General features: G+C 36.5%; 1 protein-coding gene and 1 pseudogene across 1 annotated transcript in view; one reads left to right on the plus strand and one right to left on the minus strand.

Annotated features, from left to right (window-relative positions):
- HECTD2 (HECT domain E3 ubiquitin protein ligase 2) overlaps positions 1-22806 on the minus strand; it is a 74572-nt gene that overhangs the window by 28094 nt on the left and 23672 nt on the right. The window contains exons 3-6 of the mRNA XM_040624673.1: positions 10462-10600; positions 8416-8518; positions 7858-7947; positions 5961-6025 (exon numbers count right to left, since the gene is read on the minus strand). Of these exons, the coding sequence (XP_040480607.1) occupies positions 5961-6025; positions 7858-7947; positions 8416-8518; positions 10462-10600 (397 nt within the window). The remainder of the gene's footprint in view (positions 1-5960; positions 6026-7857; positions 7948-8415; positions 8519-10461; positions 10601-22806) is intronic.
- On the plus strand, positions 14540-16323 carry LOC121101249 (annotated as a pseudogene).

Consider the following 22806-nt stretch of genomic DNA (forward strand, 5'->3'; position numbering starts at 1 on the left):
AAGAGCCTGATGAATAATCAACAATTTTAGAATACTTAGATTTTTGTTTTAATAAAGGATAGTTGATATATCTCACTTAAAAATACTGATGCACTGAAGTAAGAAAATATGTGGGATGCCTGGATGGCTCAGTCAGTTAAGCATCTGCCTTTGGCTCTGGTCATGATCTCAGGGTCCTGGGATCGAGTCTTACATCGGGCTCCCTGCTCAGTGGGGAGCCTGCTTCTCCCTTTCCCTCTGCCTGTTTTTCCCCCTGCTTGCGCTGTCAAAAAAAAAAAAATTTCTTTCACAGAAAGAAAATATGCTCTGTTTATATATCTATTTCTGAAGTGATAGATATAGAAATGTCTGCAAATCAAGTCACACTGTAAATGCATTTAGTATGTTTCTAATTAAATTCAAAATTAAATTCATATTTGAATACCTCTGAGAAATAACTAATTTGTAATTTTTTTCCATGATAATCTGGATTTTCACATTATCAAATCTGACCAAGAGTTTCTGCTATTCCCAAAGCTGGTGAGTGTTTCTTTCTCACCCTCTCAGGGTCTATTGAATACACTCTCACAAATTCCCTGAAGTAACTTCTTAAATTAAAAATGGTTCATCTATATGATTACCAGATTCAATTCACGATCCTTGACTGGTCCTGGATTGAAAAACAAAACCCAGATATTAAAGAACACTTTTGAGACAACTGGGGAAATTTAAATGTGGACTGCATTTGAGAGAGTACTATTAGAAAAACATTAAATTTGTTTCATGTGATACAGTGTTATGGTTATGTAGGAAAAGGTTATTAAGAAATACATGCTGAAGTAATTAGAGGTTAAGTGTCCATTTACTAAAAAAAAAAACAATCACGTACACACTCACATGCACGAGAGAGAAAGCAAAAAAGCAAATGTGGCATAAAATTAACAACTGGTGAATCTAGGTGAAAGGTATATGAGTTTTCATTGTCTTTAACTTTTCTGTGGTTTGAAATTTTTCAAAATTAAATGCTGGGGAAAAAAAGGTTCACCTCCCAGTATCTCCTTGAATTTCCTTTAAGAAAATAAAATGACCAAATGCTTACTTACTTTTCTGTTATAGTTACAAAATAAATCTGAAAACATAAATCACTGCCCCGAATGTACTAAACGACCCTTACATAATGTAAAGCTACATAGTCTGAAATATAAATATATAACATACATGTTAAAATTTGAAATATGTATACACATGTATATATAAAAATGTTTAGTCAGTAACATTTCTTTGTGGAAGAATTATCTTGACTGAATAATGATTTAAAGTGTTTAGGTTTAACGACAAGGATGCCCACTCTCGCCATTATCATTCAACATAGCACTAGAAGTCCTTACAACAGCAATCAGACAACAAAAAGGGATAAAAGGTATTCAGATCGGCAAAGAAGAAGTCAAACTGTCTCTCTTCGCAGATGACATGATACTCTATATGGAAAACCCAAAAGACTCCACCCCCAAATTATTAGAACTTATAGAACAATTCAGTAATGTGGCAGGATACAAAATCAATGCTCAGAAATCAGTTGCATTTCTATACACAACAATGAGACTGAAGAAAGAGAAATTAGGGAATCGATTCCAATTACAACAGCACCAAAAACCATACGATATCTTGGAATTAACTTAACCAGAGAGATAAAGGATCTATATTCTAGAAACTACAGATTACTCTTGAAAGACATTGAAGAAGACACAAAAAGATGGAAAAACATTCCATGCTCATGGATCGGAAGAATTAACATAGTTAAAATGTCTATGCTACCCAGAGCAATCTACACTTTCAATGCCATCCCGATCAAAATACCAATGACATTTTTCAAAGAGCTGAAACAAACAGCCCTTAAATTTGTGTGGAACCAGAGAAGCCCTGAATCGCCAAGAAAATGCTGAAAAGGAAAAACAAAGCTGGGGGCATCATGTTGCCTGATTTCAAGCTATACTACAAAGCTGTGATCACAAAGACAGCATGGTACTGGCACAAAAACAGACACACAGACCAACAGAGCAGAATAGAGAACCCAGAAATGGACCCTTGGCTCTTTGGGCAACTAATCATTGACAAAGCAGGAAGAAACATCCAGTGGAAAAAAGACAGTCTCTTCAATAAATGGTGCTGGGAAAATTGGACAGCTACATGTAAAAGAATGAAAGTTGATCACTCTCTCACACCATACACAAAAATAAACTCCTCGATGTGAGACAGGAATCCACCAAAATTATAGAGGAGAACATAGGCAGCAACCTCTTTGACATCAGCCACAGCAACTTCTTTCATGACACATCTCCAAAGGCAAGAGAAACAAAAGAAAAAATGAACTTGTGGGATTTCATCAAGATAAAAAGCTTCTGCACAGCCAATGAAACAGTCAAAACTAAGAGGCAGCCCACAGAATGGGAGAAGATATTTGCAAATGACACTACAGATAAAAGACTGGTATCCAAGATCTACAAAGAACTTCTCAAACTCAATACATGAGAAACAAATAAACAAACCAAAAAATGGGCAGAAGATATGAACAGGGGCGCCTGGGTGGCATAGCGGTTAAGCGTCTGCCTTCGGCTCAGGGCGTGATCCCGGCGATCTGGGATCGAGCCCCACATCAGGCTCTTCTGCTATGAGCCTGCTTCTTCCTCTCCCACTCCCCCTGCCTGTGTTCCCTCTCTCGCTGGCTGTCTCTATCTCTGTCGAATAAATAAATAAAATCTTTAAAAAAAAAAAAAAAGAAGATATGAACAGACACTTTTCCAATGAAGACATACAAATGGCTAACAGACACATGAAAAAATGTTCAAAATCATTAGCCATCAAGGAAATTCAAATCAAAACCACACTGAGATACCACCTTACGCCAGTTAGAATGGCAAAAATTGACAAGGCAAGAAACAAAAAATGTTGAAGAGGATGTGAAGAAAGGGGATCCCTCTTACACTGTTGGTGGGAATGCAAGTTGGTACAGCCACTTTGGAAAACAGTGTGGAGGTCCCTCAAAAAATAGAGCTACCCTATGACCCAGCCATTGCACTACTGGGTATTTACCCCAAAGATACAGACGTAGTGAAGAGAAGGGCCATATGCACCCCAATGTTCATAGCAGCAATGTCCACAATAGCTAAATCGTGGAAGGAGCCGAGATGCCCTGCAACAGATGACTGGATTAAGAAGTTGTGGTCCATATATACAATGGAATATTACTCAGCAATCAGAAAGAATGAGTTCTCAACATTTGCTACAACATGGACGGCACTGGAGGAGATAATGCTAAGTGAAATAAGTCAAGCAGAGAAAGACAACTATCATATGATTTCTCTCATCTATGGAACATAAGAACTAGGATGATCGGTAGGGGAAGAAGGAGAAGGAAGGGAAGAATGAAGGGGGTGTAAACAGAAGGGGGAATGAACCACGAGAGACTATGGACTCTGGGAGACAAACTGAGGGCTTCAGAGGGGAGGGGTGTGGGGGATTGGGATAGGCCGGTGATGGGTATTAAGGAGGGCACGTATTGCATGGAGCACTGGGTGTTATACGCAAACAATGAATCATGGAACACTACATCAAAAACTAAGGATGTACTTTATGGTGACTAACATAACATAATAAAAAATTACAAAAAAACCCCACATAACCCCCCCCCAAAAAAACAAAAACAAAAGCAGTCAGATATTATAAAGGGGCATAGGTAATGGGAAGCCTTTATGATTATATCATAGGGAGATCAGAAACAAAATGGATTGGCTAATAAACTGAAGAAAATACAATTAAAAAAAAGTGTTTAGGTTTAAGTCAAATCTAAACTATTTCTGTCTATAATATTATACACAATTGTCAGACTATTTTCTGAACAGGACTACTGTTATGTTTTAGAAATTATATTTGAAAATATTTTATTTATTTTTTAAGATTTTATTTATGAGAGAGAGAGAGAGAGAGACAGAGAAAGTACAAGCAGGGGGAGAGGCAGAGGGAGAGGGAGAAGCAGACTGCCCACTGAGCGGGGAGACTGACATGGGGCTCTATCCCAGGACCTGGAGATCATGACCTGAGCCGAAAGCAGACACTTAATCATCTGAGCCACCCAGGTGCCCCTATCTGAAAATATTTTAAAACACTCAAGGCAGTTCATAAATATTAAAATTCCTGGTGATAGGCGAGCCCTACTTTTTCCATTTTATAACAATACCATGACAATTTCCAAATTCCTGTCCCATGCACTCATATTTTAATGCAATTCACAGTTCCGGGCATTGAAGTTGTGGTTGAGATCACAGGCTCTTTGCCAGACTGCCTATGTTCTAATCCTGACTCAGGCACTTCTGTGTTAACTTGGGCAATTTCTGTAACTTTTCTGTAAATTAGTTTCTTCCACTGTGAAATGAAAAAAATCATATTATGTATTTCATAAAATTGCAGTGAAGACTCAATGAGAAATACATGGAAGATTGTTAGAAAGGTGCCTAGCCCATAATAAACAGTCAGTAAACTTTAGATCTTGTTGTTGTTATTTAAAAAATCCAGAATAAAACAAGATTTTTGGGTAAAGACCACAAGCTCCTTTGATAGATAAAACACATTGAATTATTCTTTAATCTGTCTCAGGCACACTTCTGAGGGGCAGGGTTGGAAAGCATTGAGAGCGTGCTTATGAGAGGGGACTCAGGCCCGGGTGGCGTCAGGCCACTGGGCTTCCTCCTTCTCTCAGGAGCTCTCCCCACACTCTAAATCTCTCTCTTCATTTTCAGTGAAGCAGTATGGGTTTAACCAAAACCATACAATTCAAGGAAAATGTAAATTTATTATCTTAATGACAAATTAGGAAAAATACTGTTAAAAATCACATCAAACTATACAGTATGATTTAAATTGTTTCAAAAAGGTGACCAGGAAAAAGATGGCAAAATGTTAACATGTTTACTTTTTTTTTTATAATACTAGCAATGCTTTTTCTAAATTTTCTGTAATAACCATGAATTTCTTTGAAAATCAGAGCAGTGTTATTAAAAAATATGGGCTACATTTAATATTTAATAATTTTTAAAAAGATTTATTTATTTATTTGAGAGAGAGAGAGAGACTGAGGGCACATGAATGGGGGGTGGGCAGAGGGAGAGAATCTCAAGCAGATCCTCACTGGGTGCGGAGCCCACTGTGGGGCTGGATCCCATGACTCATGAGATCATGACCTGAGCCGAAACCAAGAGTCAGACGTTCAATCAACTGAACCACCCAGGTGTCCCTTAACATTTAATAATTTTGATATTATTTTTAAATGGGGCTTAATATAAACATTGAATTATAATTTAATGGTATTCCTTTGGCTTTAGTAGAAGCTATTATTTAAGTTACATGCTACTTAAATAATATCAATTTAAATAATATGGACTTTTCACAGCATATTGTTGTGTTCTACATAGCCAGTGATATTTGAACATTATCAATTACATTATTCCATCATTCCTTATATAATGATTCAAGATTTAGTTACAGGAAAAAAATATTTCAGTAGCCAAACTTACATTTCCTTATATTAGAAACAAGAAAAATTTTGCTCTAGCTACCAAGAAATCCAAAGCTAAATTTAATGTCCATATAATTTAATTCTAGGTTACTGATGTGACTACCCATCCCATTTTTATACCACACATATATCTGTACATAACAAATTTTACATATAATTTTAAAGGATTCACAGATCCTGTGAAGCCCGCATATAGACCCTCTTGAGAAGTCACAAATCTCAAGTTAAAAAACTTTGTCATAAGTGTTTTTGTGGTTTTTTGTCATAAATGGTTTACAATTTCTTTCTGATCTATGCTTTTAAAACAACTAAAATCTTTTTTGAGAATAAAATACATGCATATATATTGAGGATGTATGGGATGTAAAAATTAACTATCAATATTGATTAGCTAAATATTAGTTAAAATTACCCTTTCCATTCTCGTAATAGGCTGTTAATGATTCCCTTTAATACTGTCTTCTGAATGTCTTGAGGCTATAGGCAAAAGAAAATCATGAAATAATTAGGATTAGGTACTTAGGTGACTTTTATATGTTAATTACATTTAGAGATCTGTTTCAATAGTTAAAATCAGACTTGATGACTGAGGACTGCCACTTACGGTCGTATGATTTTCACACCTGAGAGCGCTAGGGCACCAATGACGTAAGATTACAATGAGAATGCTCCCTGGGATGTGCCATGCACAGCAAACTGCACAAATGTATATGGTGGCCCTTTGATGACCAACATCAGTTTTATATAACTGAAAAAAATTTCACTTTCCCTGGATTGGCAGGATAAAATCACAAACACGAGTCCAAGAGTAGTATGTTTAACAATATAAAATGACCACATATATTTAAATATATTTATTACTACCAGTAACAAGTTATAATTAGCAGGTAGATCCACAATTCATTATTAAGTGCCATGAAATTATGTTCAATAAAAAATAAGAATTTTTTTCATTACTGGATTTGGAAAAGGCATAAAATAACATTCCTATATAGTTTAATAATTCAAATACTAAAAAAAAAATCTTATTTCCATTTTAGACAGTTTTCCCCTTGTGTTGTAGATTTAATTTTTTTAGTGTCTATAAAACACTGACATCATTCCAAGTCAAATGGGGTCAGACAAATGTCCTAGGAGAGGAACATTTTGGGTCACAGTTTATGTATATGCTTAGTGTTAGTAAATAATGTCAAACAACTTTCCAAAGTGGTTGTACTAGTTTATACTTACCTTATCAGGGTATCAAAGTTCCAGTTGCTGCACAATATTGCCAATTCAGTACTAAAAAACTCTGTACTCATTTTGAACGGATGTGTAATGTTATTTATATTTCTCTCATGGCAATTATTATTATGTATCTTTTCAAGTATTTAATAGTAAAGTACTGAGATTAGAAATAAGACAAAAATGTTTGCTATTACTTCTTTTATTCAAAATTGTGCAAGAGGTCCTAGCCAGTGCAATAAGGCAAATACTTAGATCTATCCATCCATACATGCAAGATAAAAGGACGGAAGAGGTGAAAAATCTCATTTTTCACAAACGACAGGACTGTTTATACAGAAAATCCAAATAAATCTATTGATGCAATATTAGAATTAATGAGTGAATTTGGCATGATAAAGATAAATATATGAAAGTATTTCTATATACTAGTAATTAGAAAATGAAACTACAATAGTATCAAGAAAATCAAGTACTAGTAAAAATCAAGTACTACTAAATGTAACAAGACACGCGTAAGACATTTATCCAGAAAACTACAAAGCATCATCAAGAAAAACTAAAGAAGATCTAAGTAACTGGAAGGCTATACCATGCTCGTGAATTTAAAAAATGTCAACTCTTCACAAATTCATCTATAGCACTGTGGTTCTTAAAATGCGGTCCCTGGGAACCTGTCAGAAACACAAATGCTTGGGCTCTCCCCCAGACCTACTGAATCTGAAACTCTGTATTTAAGAAGCCCTTGCTGTGATTCTGATGCATAGTAAAATTTGAGAACCACTATAGATTCAGTGCAATGCCAATACAATCAAATAATTTATCTCCTTTTGCTGGCTAAGTGAAGCATGATTTTATTTCAGCAAGCCTTACTAAAGAAGGACTGGACATAAAAGTATTTTCTGCTTAATTATCATTTAATTAAAAAAATAAAAAATATCTAACTTTCCGAGAACAACTAAATTTACTCTACAATTATATAATTATGTTACAAGGTGATTATTACAATATTTGTGTGGCTGCTTTTGAAATACAAAAGAGATAAAGAATTATAGCGTTTACATCTGTTCTTAAGTAATACTTACAGTATTAAGTAAGGCATCATATACAGCATTCACAAATTTAGCATTGATCCCAGAGTCTTCAATGGTATTAAAGGAGGCGGTGGCATCTTTCTGCAAATTCAATTAATGAATTAAGTGTATATAACATTAAGGACTGTTCTTAGTAATTTTGAACCGTAACTATTTCTTCATAATTTCTAATATTTTTTAGTAGGATGATGAAAAAGAACTTTCAGGCAAAGTTGCTAGAAATAAAAATGAATGTATAAGAACTATTTTAAACACTTTGTTTTTTATATTTATTTTTTTATTATCATGTTCAATCAGCCAGCATAATCACTTTGTTTCTTAAAACTGAAAGAGTGAAGTCAAACATCATCATTAGTACAAATGTAAACAATCCTTAAGATATCACTTAAGTAATATTTATTTGTGATATATACTTTCTGAAATTAATACATATATGTTTGTTTAAACAGCTGCTTAAAGTCAATATGAGGTAGAAAAAGAGCTAAGTTATTGTATCCTTTTTGGAAAACGTAAAACTAAAAGTGAAAAATGTGTTTTATGTGTTATTACCTTAAATGCAGCATTTAGTTCTGGGAAAGAATCAAATGTTGTTAGATAAAAATCATGTACTGCTTTCCAATCTCCTGATGACTTAACTTTTTCTATATCTTCCCTAAAATGAAAACAAACATTAACAGATAGAAATATTATTCAGATAAAATAGCATTATTTCTTTAAAAATAAGTGTCACCAAACATGTAATTTGAAATACTGAAGCTGAATACAATATGCTCCAGTTAATATAAGTATAGTTTATGAACTTATAATTCTTAAATGGATCATGATATTATTTTTTTAAATAAACTTTATTTTTTGGAACACTTTAAGATTTACAGGAAAATTGAGAAGATAATCAGGAGTTCCCATATATGAGGATGGTATGTTACACTGAATGAATCAATATTGACACACGATGATTAACCGAGGTCCATAACTTTATTGACATTTCCTTAGGTTTTATCTAATGTCCCTTTTTCTGTTTGGATCATGATATTAAATTCGGCTCTCCATTTACTTGCTTTTTAAAAAGGTCACTCTTTTTTTTTTTTTTTTTAAGATTTACTTTTTTGTCAGAGAGACGAGAGTGAGCACAAGTAAGGGGAGTGGCAGGGAGAGGGAGAAGCAGGCTTCAGACTGAGCAAGGAGCCAGATGCGGGACTCAATCCCAAGACCCTAGGATCATGACCTGAGCGGAAGACAAATACTTAACCGACTGAGCCACCCAGGTGTCCCTAAAGAGGTCATTCTTGACGTGCTCTTTACAATGAACACTTTTTTTCCTTCACAGCCAAACTTTTTTTTTTTTTAAGATTTTATTTATTTATTTATTCGACAGAGATAGAGACACACAGCGAGAGAGGGAACACAAGCAGGGGGAGTGGGAGAGGAAGAAGCAGGCTCCTAGCGGAGGAGCCTGATGTGGGACTCGATCCCAGAACGCTGGGATCACGCCCTGAGCTGAAGGCAGATGCTTAACAGCTGTGCCACCCAGGCGCCCCTACACAGCCAAACTTCTTGAGATTTTGTTTACATGCTCTGTCTCTACTTTCTCATTATCTTTTTTTTGTTTTGTTTTATTTTATTTTATTTTATTTTATTTTATTTTATTTTATTTTATTTTATTTTATTTTATTTTATTTTATGTGACAGAGACAGCCAGCGAGAGAGGGAACACAAGCATGGGGAGTGGGAGAGGAAGAAGCAGGCTCCTAGCAGAGGAGCCTGATGTAGGGCTCGATCCCAGAACACCGGGATCACACCCTGAGCCGAAGGCAGACGCCTAACGACTGTGCCACCCAGGCGCCCCTCTACTTTCTCATTATCACTTAGTTCTTCAAAGTATTCATTTGGATTATTTTCAGTAGTGACATAACTTTTATGGTTTATGTGTCACATAGATGAAATCGTATTTTTTTTAAAAGAAACACTTTATTATTATTATTATTTTAAGATTTATTTATTTTGACAGAGAGAGAGACAGTCAGCGAGAGAGGGAACACAAGCAGGGGGAGTGGGAGAGGAAGAAGCAGGCTCCCAGCGGAGGAGCCTGATGTGGGGCTCCATCCCAGGACTCTGGGATCATGCCCTGAGCCGAAGGCAGACGCTTAACGACTGCGCCACCCAGGCGCCCCGAAACACTTTATTATTTTATCACCATCTTTATCTCCTTTTGTCTGTTTTAACTCATACTCTCTTATTTAGTATTGTTTCTTTTGCTGCAACATTATCTACCCCTTACCTATTATTTATACATAAAACATATATATATATGTTTTCACCTTCACCTTGAGACATCTAGTCTTTCAATGTCTTCACTCTTGACCAATACCTTATAAAGAGCCACAAGTTCAATCAATTCCTTACACAAAAATATGAAATTATGTAGAGTTCTGGCATGCAGATGACTATATGTCTTTTTTCTTCTTTTTATAATAATTTTTTATTATATTATGTTAGTCACCATACAGTACATCCCTAGTTTTTGATGCAAAGTTCCATGATTCATTACTTGCATATAACACCCAGTGCTACATATAACAGTGAGCTGAAACTTACTGAAAGTCTTTCATAGTTTTCGGTTGGTTGGGAAGGACAGGTTCTGGAAGAACTGGGGCCTTCATTTCAGATGGTAATGTATCTGTAGAAATACGCTGTTTTTGTCTAACATCAAGGCAAATTGGTGGTAGGTCTCTCACTGTGAGGTATAAAAAAGCATTCAATGTAATTCATAGTAAAAATTTTCCAAAAAAAACAAGTGAATTATTTGGTATTGCATTCACCTTGGGATCATATATCTATCATATATCTATCGCCCCAAGTCCCTTCCAACCCCAACTTCACCCACAACAGATATTAGGCCATATCTTAAATTAAAAGTTATCCACAGATATGATATCAAATTTCTTCCCTTTGTTCCTTTCCCGAAAGTTGTCTTCCAGGAAGTATTTCAGTGAGACTCAATGTTTTTAGTGTTTATTACCTTTTTGAATATATGCAAACAATTTATTTACATCCTCTGTAATTCTTTATTGTAGTTTTAGTTTTTTTAAAAAATCAATTTGCATGACATTTTTATATTTTTTTCTTTTTCCTTTTTTTTTTTTGCAAATATTTGCCAGTTCACTATTTGTCTTTTTGTTGCATTTCATAATGTTTTAATTGTAAAACAAAACAAATACAGAAGAATCTCACAAAAGGAATGTACGGTTTAATAAGTTATTATAAGATAAACACCTCTGAAACCATTAACCAGCTGAGGAACAGAGTCTTACCAAGTCCCTTCTTGCTCCAATTACCCAGATGTTAGACTTTGCCTATTTCAATTTTAATTTCTTTCAAATTTTTAGGTCTTTCTTCATTTCTTTTTAAATTTTAAACATTTCCTTCTTTTCATCTTCTAGTTCTCTTAAGGCATTATCTGGTATGTATGTTTGCTTTTGTGTTCCTTCTGTTTTATTTCTAAAATCAAAAAATTACTTTTAATTGTTTCCTTGTAATTCCGATTTTATCACTATATAATGTCCCTCTCTCCAGTAATTTCTTTTTTCTAAGTCTACCTTATCTGATATTAATGTAGTCACTATTATACATCTTTTCCCATCCTTTACTTTCAACCTTCCTCTATTGTTATATTTGAATTGAGCTTCTTGTAGACAGCATATAGTAGGTCATGTTTTTAATCTACCCTGACAATGTTTTATAATTGATGTATTTTAGACCATTTACATTTAATGAAATTATTGATCCCTTAGGGCTTAAGTTTGTCATTTTATTTTTTTTGTTTTCTATTTTTTAAGTTTTTCCTATCTTCTTGTGGGTTACTTGAACATTTTTTTAGAATTCCATTCTGATTCATCTGTAGTATTTCTGAAAGGATGCTCTAAATACTATATTATATACACATAACTTATCATAGTCTACTGGTGTTATAATTTTACCAGTTGGAGTGAAGTGTAGAAATTGTACTTTTTATATATCTTCACTGTTCTCTGGTTTATGATTATCTTATCCTATAGGTAAGGTGTTGTGTTTCTCTGGCTGCTTTTCAGAGGTTTAATTATCATATGTCTTGACATAGATTTCTTTGGGTTTATCCTGTTTGTGGTTTGCTCAGTTTCTTGAACCTGTAGGTTTATGTCTCTTGCCAAATATAGGAAGCTTTCAGTCATTTCTGAGTACATTTTCAGCATACCCTCTTTCTCCTGTCCTTCCAAGACACCAATGACAAGAAGGTAACCTCTTTTGTTACAGTCCCACAGGTCTCTGAGATAATTCGTTTTCTTTCTATTCTATTTTCTCTCTATTGCTCAGATTGGGTAATTTCTATTGTTCTATATTCCAGCTCATTTATTCCTGTCTCCTTCATTCTGCTGTTGAGCTAGTCTACTAAGCATTTTATTTTGGTCATTGTATTTTCTCAATTATTAATACTTCTAAACCAATAGAATAGGTGAATATTTTATATATTCTAAATACTACAATATGAAATGTACACATGTAGAATTTAATTCTACTCTTATGTAATCAGGATATATTTTTAACTAAGCAAACATAGCTATATCAATCATCACAGTAGGAACATAGCTATCAGGTCTTTCCTTCCTTATCCACTCTTCCAATCAAATATCTATCCTTGGATCTATCCCTAACTTCAATAAACTAAGATAAATTTCACTAGTGTTAGGGTACATTTTATAGTAAAATATCTTTCATATTAGAAGATACTACAGAGATGCCAATTTCTTATAATTAACAGAAATGATTTTCGAACTTTGCTGTATAGCAGAATCACATAGAGAGCTTGTTAAAACACAGATAACTAGACCTTTCCCCAAAGTTTGTGATCCAGTAGGTCTGGTGTGGAGCCCAAGAATTTGTATTTCTAACATGTTACCCGATGTTGATGCCTCCAGTCTGAGGGTGACACTGAGAAACACTGTTCAGTGGTATTAGGAAAGAACAATGGTGCTGACAGTACAAAACATTAAATTTCTTTAATTCATTCCTATAACTGATTTTTATACCCTTTATTAAATATGGAAATATCTAATTTCTAGTAATTTTAATTTAGGCACATATTGGACAGAGGTTCAATTCATTATCAAGTAAAATTAGATATCTCTACAAATGATTTCTTTTTTTTTTTTTTAAGACTTTATTTATTTGACAGAGAGAGAGAGAGACAGCCAGCGAGAGAGGGAACACAAGCAGGGGGAGTGGGAGAGGAAGAAGAAGGCTTCCCAGTGGAGCAGGGAACCTGATGCGGGGCTCGATCCCAGCACCCTGGGATCACGCCCTGAGCCGAAGGCAGATGCTTAACAACTGAGCCACCCAGGCACCCCTCTACAAATGATTTCTTATTATGTTTGGAAATCTTTATTAATAAGAAAGAAATGACCATCTCGGCAGCAAAGAAACAGATGATAGTCTCCTCTCTCCAACACTAGTCTTATTACTATTGTCTTGAGGTTCCTCTACAGTTTCTCTTCCTCTTCACCAGGCTTACCCTTTCCTATCCCTTCCCACACACCTTTCCCAACCTGGCTATGAACACCCACTATTAGATACACACAGACTCATTCAAATATAAATTAACTTATTCACTCAGAGCATATATACACATTTTTATACCCACTCATTTTTACTAATACCATGCTGAGGTGGAAGAAGAGTGAAATTTTAGTTAGTAAGAGAACTGGATTTTGGCAAAGCCTGAGAGTGGGAAGATTCTTATATAAGAGAAATAGTAATGCTAAGGCCAAGAGGATTATAGGGTGAGATTAGAACCAGAGGCCCAGACAGGATTTATTTTTAGGTCACAAGGTAACTTGGACTAAAGAGTAATACAGAATGTTAACGTACTATGTAATTGGAACTTGAGTCAGAAAGGCAGATCATTAGCTCACATTAGTGAATGAAAGCCAAACTACAGGATGTGACATTCAGCTATTAAGAAAGGAAGAACAACAGCTCACAGCTGCTCTCATGTCCCTAAATATCAAGGCATTGTTTCCAGAGACAGGCTTTCAGTCTGTTCTCACAGATGGTTATTAAAATCTAATTCAAAAGAGAAAATCAATAAATGTGGTGATGAGAGATTAAATCTCAAACTGATATTATAAATAGAATGGGCAATTCTTCGTTCTATCACATGCAGGTTTTTCTGCAATATAGAATACCGTAAACACACTGAAAAAAGCCAAAATATATTTATCAGTGAAAACCTGTCATTTTGGTTTCATTCAGCCAATACTTGGGAACACTGTGTGCTAAATTGATAAGCAGTAATCATTTTCCCTTGCTTTTAATATAGTGCTGCCAATTTTAGTTGGTTGCTTAGAAACATTAAGTAAAACACTTGAAGCCAGTGCAAGAAGAATAAGGGTTCTGGTGGGGGCTGGAAGTATATTGAAAAAAAACGTGAAGATCATAATACAAGTATGTGTAACAGTGTAGGATTATCAGCCAAATTTTGCCAGCTCACTCACTGTTTTGAAGAAGCTATCATAAGTTGACTCCGGTTGGAAACTAGTAATATGTGGTTTTCCACAACTGTAGCCCAAAATTAAGACTGACATTTTAAATTGGCCACGTGATTAGGACACTGAAGGTTGTTCCTGGCCATCCAGCACAGATGGCAACGACAACATCAGAGGTAAGCAAGAGCCTCTATGGAGNNNGGTTGTTCAGCAGGAGGACCCTGGGCCTGTTCCTTGTCCCTCAATTGCTGGAAAGGAATCACTGTTTTAAAAGGTTTGCTGCTGGTGACACACTGTTGCAAAATGCTATACTCTAAGCTTCATCCTGAATAATTTGTAATTAAGTAATAAATAAGTAACAACAACAACAACAACAACAACAACAACAACAAAAGCACTAGCCTTGGAAGAAGGGACTTGGTCCTATTGTTGGCTCCTGTTGTTGGCTCGGTTACCAACTTTCATAACCTTAGACATGTCACTGAAACTCCTTAGACCTCAATTTTGACATTAAAATAAAAGAGATGACCTAAGTCAGTTGTTCCCAAGGTTCCGAAGAACTTCAAGGGCCACCCCTTGGGACTCGCGCGGGTGGACGTGTTTACTCAGAGCAGCTCAGCTTTTCTCTGCTTAATATAATGACGCTCTAAGAAAAATTTCACTATTCAAAAAAGTGTTGTGCTATGAAAATAAAAAATAAAAATAGGTTTGAAAACCACTAGCTTAATAATTTCTAACTTCTATCTCCACAACTATTTAAGAACAAAATGTTTAAAGTTTAAAAAATTATCTGTTAGAGTGAACTACGTGAGGACATCTAATAGAGAAATTGAAGCAGCATGGAAACTTGACATGTATATGTCATCTAAACACCTGATTTTTGTTATGACTTCCCGTCCTACAACAGGGTATAAGAGAAAGTTCTAAAATAAGAGTCAAAAGGACTAGGTTCTTTTTAGGAATTTTAAAATCACGTGATGTGTTCATTTTAAAATAAGTCCATAAATTCTTTTCTATTCCTCCATGAAAAGATAGAGTCTAACTTTTCTCCCTTGGAATGTGGGTCAGCCTTAGAGGATCCTCACTAATGAAAAAATGTGACAGAGAGATGCTGTAGGACTAGATTACAAAAGGCAATACAACTTCTGCTTGGCTGTCTCTTTTTGGGGTGTTCGACCTTGGAATCCAGTCACCATGCTGCAAGGAAGCCAAGCAGTCCATGAAAAGGCCAGGTGCAGGTGCTCCAGCTAGAACCTATTTAAAGTCCAAGGCAATAGCCAGCATCAATCATCAGCATTGAGTGAACAAGCCTTCAAGGGATTCCAACATTGTAGAAACCAAAACAAACAAGAGCAACCCAGAAGAGTCAGAAGTCATGCAGGGAGGGAAAAAAATGTAAAAATCTATCACTAGCCTTTCACAGGAACCACCATCTTCCAGTAGTTTGCCAAAATCGTCAACTCATAGAGAAGGGGGAAAGGCACCCACTATATGTTCTCTAGGCCTTTTAGAAAACATGGAGTTGTTCCTTTGGCCACATAGGTGTCAACCTACAAGAAAGGTGATACTGTTGCCATCAAGGGAATGGGCACTGTTCAAAAAGGAATGCCCCACATGTGTTACAATGACAAAAATGAAAGAGTCTACAGTGTTACCCAGCTTGCTGTTGGCATTGTTGTAAATAAGCAAGTTAAAGGCAAGATTTTTGCCAAAAGAATTAATGTACATATTGAGCATATTAAGCACTCAAAGAGCCGAGATAGCTTCTTGAAGATCATGAAGTAAAATGATCAGAGAAAGAAGGAAACTGAAGAGAAAGGTACTTGGGTCCAACTGAAGCACCAGCCTGCTCCACCCAGCAAAGCACATTTTCTAAGAACCAATGGAAAGGAGCCGGAGCTGCTGGAACCCATTCCCCATGAATTCATGCCATTATAAGTGTAAAACAAAACAACAATACCCCCAAAGCCCCTGAAGACTAAAATACATGCATACATACACACAGAAAAATAAAAACCTATTACTAATTTAATTAGAAGGATAAAAGACAGTACAACCAGGAAATAAGAGAGTTCTATAAAAAAAGAAATAGAGAGGGGAAAAAAGAATTCTTGTTCATTAAAAGCACATTAGCAGAAACAAAATACTTAGTAGAAGAGTTTTGAGGAAATGCCCTAAAATATATAGCAAAAGGATAAAGAAATGGAAAATAGAAATGAAAGAAGTAAGAAAACTAGGAGCTCAGAAAGTCTGGCTTCTGAATAATAGGGGATCCATAAAGAAAGGATAGAAGAAGAAGATGGAAGGAAATCATCAGTAAAAAGTTTCTAGAAAATTCCTTGGAATTCAAGGACATGAACTGCTAGATGAAAAGGGCCTGCCAAACATGTAGCAAAAGGGATGAAACTAGAACCACACCAAGCACAGCTCTGTGCAATTTCAGACACTGAGACAAAGAAATGGTTCTACAAGCTTCCAGAGAGACAGATACCTTTTACAAAGGACAGGAAGGTGAGAGACATACTCTGCACACACTAGAACAGACTGGTCTAAGAGTGAGTAATTTGGTGCCTGCCATCACCAAGATTCTGACTACCTTTGCACTCTTCTTTTTCAACTGAAGATAGAAGGAATAGGCGAGCCCAGCCCAGACTGTTCTCTGTACTTTGGCTTGTCTTGCCAGTGGGGTGATGAAATCTCTGTTCTCCATTTGTTGCTGTGCTATCTGAATCAGCTGAGGGCACTCAGTTCACCTCACTGCTTTACCCTGGGGTACTCCTGACAGCTGGAGAGGTTGTATTTCTGCCAGACATCTAGTACATACATAGTCCAATAAATCACAGCTCTGTCGGATATGCCAATGGTTGTCCTTTGTTTCAGAGGACTCACTCATGACCTTGCTCACTGACTTCCCCAGAAGGGATGCATATATTCTTGTGGAAGCTGAAGCCAGATCTGATTCAGAGACTCTGTTCAGACTATCATCTCTTCCTCACCTAATAGTGGCAATATTGTCCCTTACACATCCAAGGTTTGTGCTTGCTATTCTGTTTTTCAAAACTCAGCAGTGTGTGTGTGTGTGTGTATAATTACAGATACAATTTAATTGGTATATTGCTTATAGGAACATATAAAGACAACAAAACTATTTTTTTTAAAAATCAAGGGAACGGTAGTCACCTCTGGACAGAAACGCAGGGCAATGCAACTGGGTGGGTTCACAGGGGCTTGTAATGTTCTTTTTCTTAATTTTAGCACTAAGTTCATGTGCTTTCCTTTAATTATTACTAAAACCATATACTACTGTTGATTACATTCTTCTATATGTGTGATGCTTCAAATTTTTAAAAATTTGTGCAGTTACCCATGAAATAAGAGTAACAGAAACTCCTGTCGACCACAATACCTTCCCTACAACATAGCTGCCCATAATATTATCACTCGCATTTACTGAATTTCATAAGGCATGGAGCTAAATGCTTTTTTTCATTTATCCTTACGACCTTATGAGGTAGCTTCTTTATTATGCTATTTTACAGATGGAAAAACCTCTCACAGAGAGGTTAAATAACTTTTCCAGGATCATAAGTTACAGAGCCAGGATTCAAACCCATCCAGGTAAGTTACACACCCATGTCTTTTCAACTATCAAATAATGCCAAACCTTCTACCACATATAAAAACAAATAGCAAAACTGAACACTAAATTTACATGGAAGTAGGACCTGGTAAATTATGACAGGTCAAAACAAAACTCAACAAGGATCAAACAAAATCAATATGTTTGAAAATGAACGCTTTAAATCATAAAACTTTGGTGTAAAGGATATTTTACAACTCATAATGCCCTAATTCCTCATTCTATAAATGAGCAAATGAAGGCTCATGAGGCCTAAGTGTAATGTCTAAGGTCACAATGACACTCACTGTTAGTAATTCACTCAAATATTCAGTTCTTATTTAATATCATAATTTACAGCGTGTGGGTACCAGGCAGGTGATAAATGAGCTACAAACGGAAAGAGCCCTCACTACGTCAGTAGTGGCAGGCAACTGAAGCAGGGACACCAGAGGGGATTAGTCATAACAGGTGGTGTTGACATCGTTGTCATCTATAGGGTGACTTTCCTGAACATTTGGCAAAAAATAAAATTGAAGGTGGGAGAGAGAAAGGAAGAAAGAGGGAAAAAAACCTCTGACTCACAGGACTTTAGCCACCAGAGCCAAATATATTGAATATATTCATTAGTTTTTGTTTTGGAGATGTACTTTTTACTAAGTTCAATGATGTTTATGTTTATAAAACTGCAACAAAAACACAGGTGAAATGTTCTTTTATGAGTCTAGTTATAAAAATATTCAAAGTCCTTTTTCCAGAAGGTTACCTCTAGTGGAACAGATGCCTTACACCAGACATATCTTAGAGAATTTATTACAGAGATGTGTCTGACATTCCAACAGGGAAAACTGACCAGAAACCCAGAAAAACTGTCTCCCATATATTTCCTCATTCAGTAAACTATTTACTGAGTAAAGATTCTTTGTACCATAGAGGCTGGATCCTGGAGATACACTGATGAATTAAAAATTCAAGGAGAATGAAGATGCATTTACTCTCAGACCCAACAATCCCACTTCTAGGGATGTCTCAGAAACACAAAGAGACATATGTACAGATTCATTCACTGTGGCATTGTTTAGTAAAAAAATGGACATGACTCATTTCTTTTAATAGGATCTTATTAAATAAGTTATAGTACATTCTATACAGTGGAATATAATTATAAAAAAAGAATAAGGGAGCTCTTTATGTACTGATGTAGAACAGTATCCAGGATACGCTAACTAAAAATAAGGTGCTGGACAATGTATACGCAGTTAACTTTTCTTTAAGAAGAGGTGGGAAATGAGAATGTATATTTATATTTGCTTTCATTTGCATAAAGAAACACAGGAAAGAATATAATAAGACAGCAGGGAAGAATGTAAAGACGAGATGTCTGAAACATACTGTTTTTATAGTTTTGATTTTCTGAAACACAAAATGTGTTACCTACTCAAAAAATTGATTTCAATAAAAAATAAAAAGAATTGCCCTTTCCCTCTCTAAAACAGAGGCTTAAGAATTTACTACAGACTAGTAAAGAGACAGATAAGCAAACAAATAAATGCAGCAGGGTACTCTATGTTCTTGATAGAGTACTTCTCCCCTAGGCACAGTTAGGAAAAGTCAAGTCCAAGGTACTCACTCTGACCCAGGGAAGGATTTTGGAGATTTAGTCTAAAATCAGTTCGTGTTCCACAGAAACCTAGAGATGGGGTCATTTGAGGCTTTGGAGATACTTCTAGGGTAAGATTCCTAAAGCAGCTATTTCAAATCCTTTTCTCTCCCCAGATGGCAAGTCCTGGGCTGGGTTTCTTCTAACAGCTTGTTTCTCTGTCTGCCTCTGAAATTGCTCTTGGAGGAACTGTGAAAACTCTGTGGTACTTCACCTGTGTAGAGCTCACAGGACACCACCACACACAGATCCAATCACCATTTGTTTTTCCGGAGCTATTTCAGAGTGGAAAGGTCATGGGATGCCTTTCTCCAGAGTGAGGTAGAAAACTGCCCGGCTCACTATGTCCTATCAGGGATCTTCTAGAGTAAACTCATGAAATGCACTGAGCTGGGAGAGGAACAGTGTCCTTGAGGTAAACGTCAGAGATCCTGTCTACTCTTTTCTGAATTACCAAGAATGCAAAGACATTATAAAAGAGATGGGGAGAAACTGCTTCATTTCTTTCAAAGATGTTCTGCGCTGGTTAAAGATGTTTGAAGGAAGTCTGACAAGGGACATAATCACTTCAGAAGGAAGATACAAAAGAATAAGAGAGAACCTAAAGCTAATTCCCTTCCACCATTACTTAACATTTATATTGTTTCTCTGGAGCTGTATCATCCCGAACAGCTGTTGTAGTAGGTAAAACTCCTACACTTCTTTGATCTCCAAAAGGACAGCCAACTCGACAGGCAGACCTAGTCATGTGATCTACAGGGAGGAAAGGCATCCCTCGGCTGTTAGGTAAACCCACGCTGGGCTTTTGCAGCTTCTCTAATACCACTTGAAGATCAGATGGGGAGACAAGCTGTTAGAGAATACCCAGCATAGGTCCTGCTACCAGAGAAGAGGGAGGAAATTGTAATAACTGCCAAGAATGATGCATCTTTGAGGAAACAATATTACTGGCAAGTAAAAGAGGCTTCCCAAAAGATCAAGGAATTATAAACATGCTTACATTGGGAAGACTTAGTCTAACTTCCCATTCAATAAAAGAATTCTTTCTGCAGCAGCCCTGACATATGAACTCCAAGTCACAACTGAATCCAGGTGGTATCCAGACAGAACAGCTAGAAGAAGTCAGCACCAGGAGTTCCAAGAAAGTAAAAGAAGTCTGCTAAGAGGTCGATTCCTCTAGAGTGGTGTATACACATATTCCAAGTGCAGGTTGGGGCTGAGTCCAGATTCCATAAGACTGGCACAGATGAGAGGGAAACAGACAAGTAGTGGGGGCTCAAACAGATGGACCATATTCAGAGTCAATGCATTCACCCAAGGAGGAGGCAGGTAGGTTGTGGGCAAATACGTTGGTTCCGACATCAGGATTTTAGTATAGACAGAATAGAATACAGGAATCAGCATGGAAGCAAAGGCTATTGAATTTGAACAAACAGTCCAAACAAAGAAGGTTATAGCTATTCATGACTTTCTTTTTGACTATCATTCTCCACAGCAGACATTTCAATGTTCTTAAGATACTTAACACTGTTGTGGGCTGAGCTGTGTTGTCAAATGGATATGTTTGGGGATATTTTGAAGTCCTAAACCCTACCACCTGTGATTGTGACCTTATTTGGAAAAAGGGCCTTTGTAGATGCAAACAAATTAAGACGAAGTCATACTGGAATAGGGTGGGCCCTAATTCAATGACTGGTATCCTTACAAGAAGAGGGAAATTTGGACACAGAAAGGCATACAGGAAAGAATGCCATGTGAAGGCAGAGGCAAAGTTTGGAGAGGCATCTACAAGGCAAGGGACACCAAGGATTGCTGGTAATCACCCGAGGCTAGGACAGAGACATGGTACAGATTCTAAGAACCTTCAAAAAGAACCAGTTCCATCAATGCCTGGATTTCAAACCTCTAGCCTCCAGAACCAGGAGAGAATAAAATTTTGTTGTTTTAAGCTATCAAATTTGTGTTCTATGTTATAGCAGCAGGAGGAAATAAATACACCCTCCAAGGAGATTAGTGAATTCAAGGGGAGAAGAAGTGAGTTTCCTACTTCCATTTCCTCTTCCTACTTCCTCTCTTCCCTCTAATTCCATTGTGTGAGTGACAAGTGCTCTTTTAACCTTCCTGGAGCAGACATCTCAACCCCTGTGCTTTGCATTTTTCCCTGATCTTATCCTCATACCACTTCTCTATTCTACTCGTTCATTTTATTATTTTATATTCCTAATGCAACTTTAGTCTCTCCCTCTGTATTAGGTCCTTTCCCTTGACCACACTACTCCACTAGATCCTGCTTTTCTTTCGGTTCAAGCTAATCTTCAGTTCAAGCTAGGCAGTCTACATTGCCCCTATATCCTCGCCACTAATCCGCCCCTTAACTTTCTACAGTTTGAATTCTCCTCATACCATCCTACTGAAACTGTTCTCTTAAAAGTCACCAATAAACACATTAAACAACAAATCCTTGGCTTTGTCTCAGTGCTTACTCATCCTGGCCTCACTTAGCAATGACATCGTAGACCAAATCCTCTTCTTTGAATTTTCTTTTCCCTTGATATCTTTTTTTTTTTAAGATTTATTTATTTATTTTAGTGAAAGAGAGTGCGCATGTGTGAGTTGGGGGAGGGGCAGAGGGAGAGAATCTCAAGTAGACTCCCCACTGAGCATGGAGCCTGACACAGGGCTCCATGCAGGGCTTGATATCATGACCCAAGAGATCATGACCTGAGCCAAAAACCAAGAGTTGGATTCTTAACTGACTGAGCCACACAGGCGTCCCTCTTTTCCCTTGATTTCTAAGTCACAGCCCAACACGGTTCTTCTCCCTCTTTCATGACTCACTTTCTTTTCTTTTACCAACTCTCCTTTTAATGAAGGCATTATCCAAAACTACCCTTGGCTCTCTTCCTTTTTCTATGTCTGCCATTCATTAGCTATGTAAGTTCATGCAAGTCACTTAAAACTTTCCGTGGCTTAAGTTTCATTACCTTTGAAATGGGAAAAGAATTCCAACTTCAGCTGCTGTAAAGACCGAATGAATTCATATATGCACAGTGCGTAGAACCGTGAGTGGCACATAGTAAGCACTATATGAAGCTGCTGCTGTGGCTGCCGCTGTTACTGCTTTGGCACATCCACTCTGACAG

Source organism: Ursus maritimus, unplaced genomic scaffold (assembly GCF_017311325.1).
Source record: "Ursus maritimus isolate PB19 unplaced genomic scaffold, ASM1731132v1 scaffold_7, whole genome shotgun sequence".
Classification (NCBI taxonomy): Eukaryota; Metazoa; Chordata; class Mammalia; order Carnivora; family Ursidae; genus Ursus; species Ursus maritimus.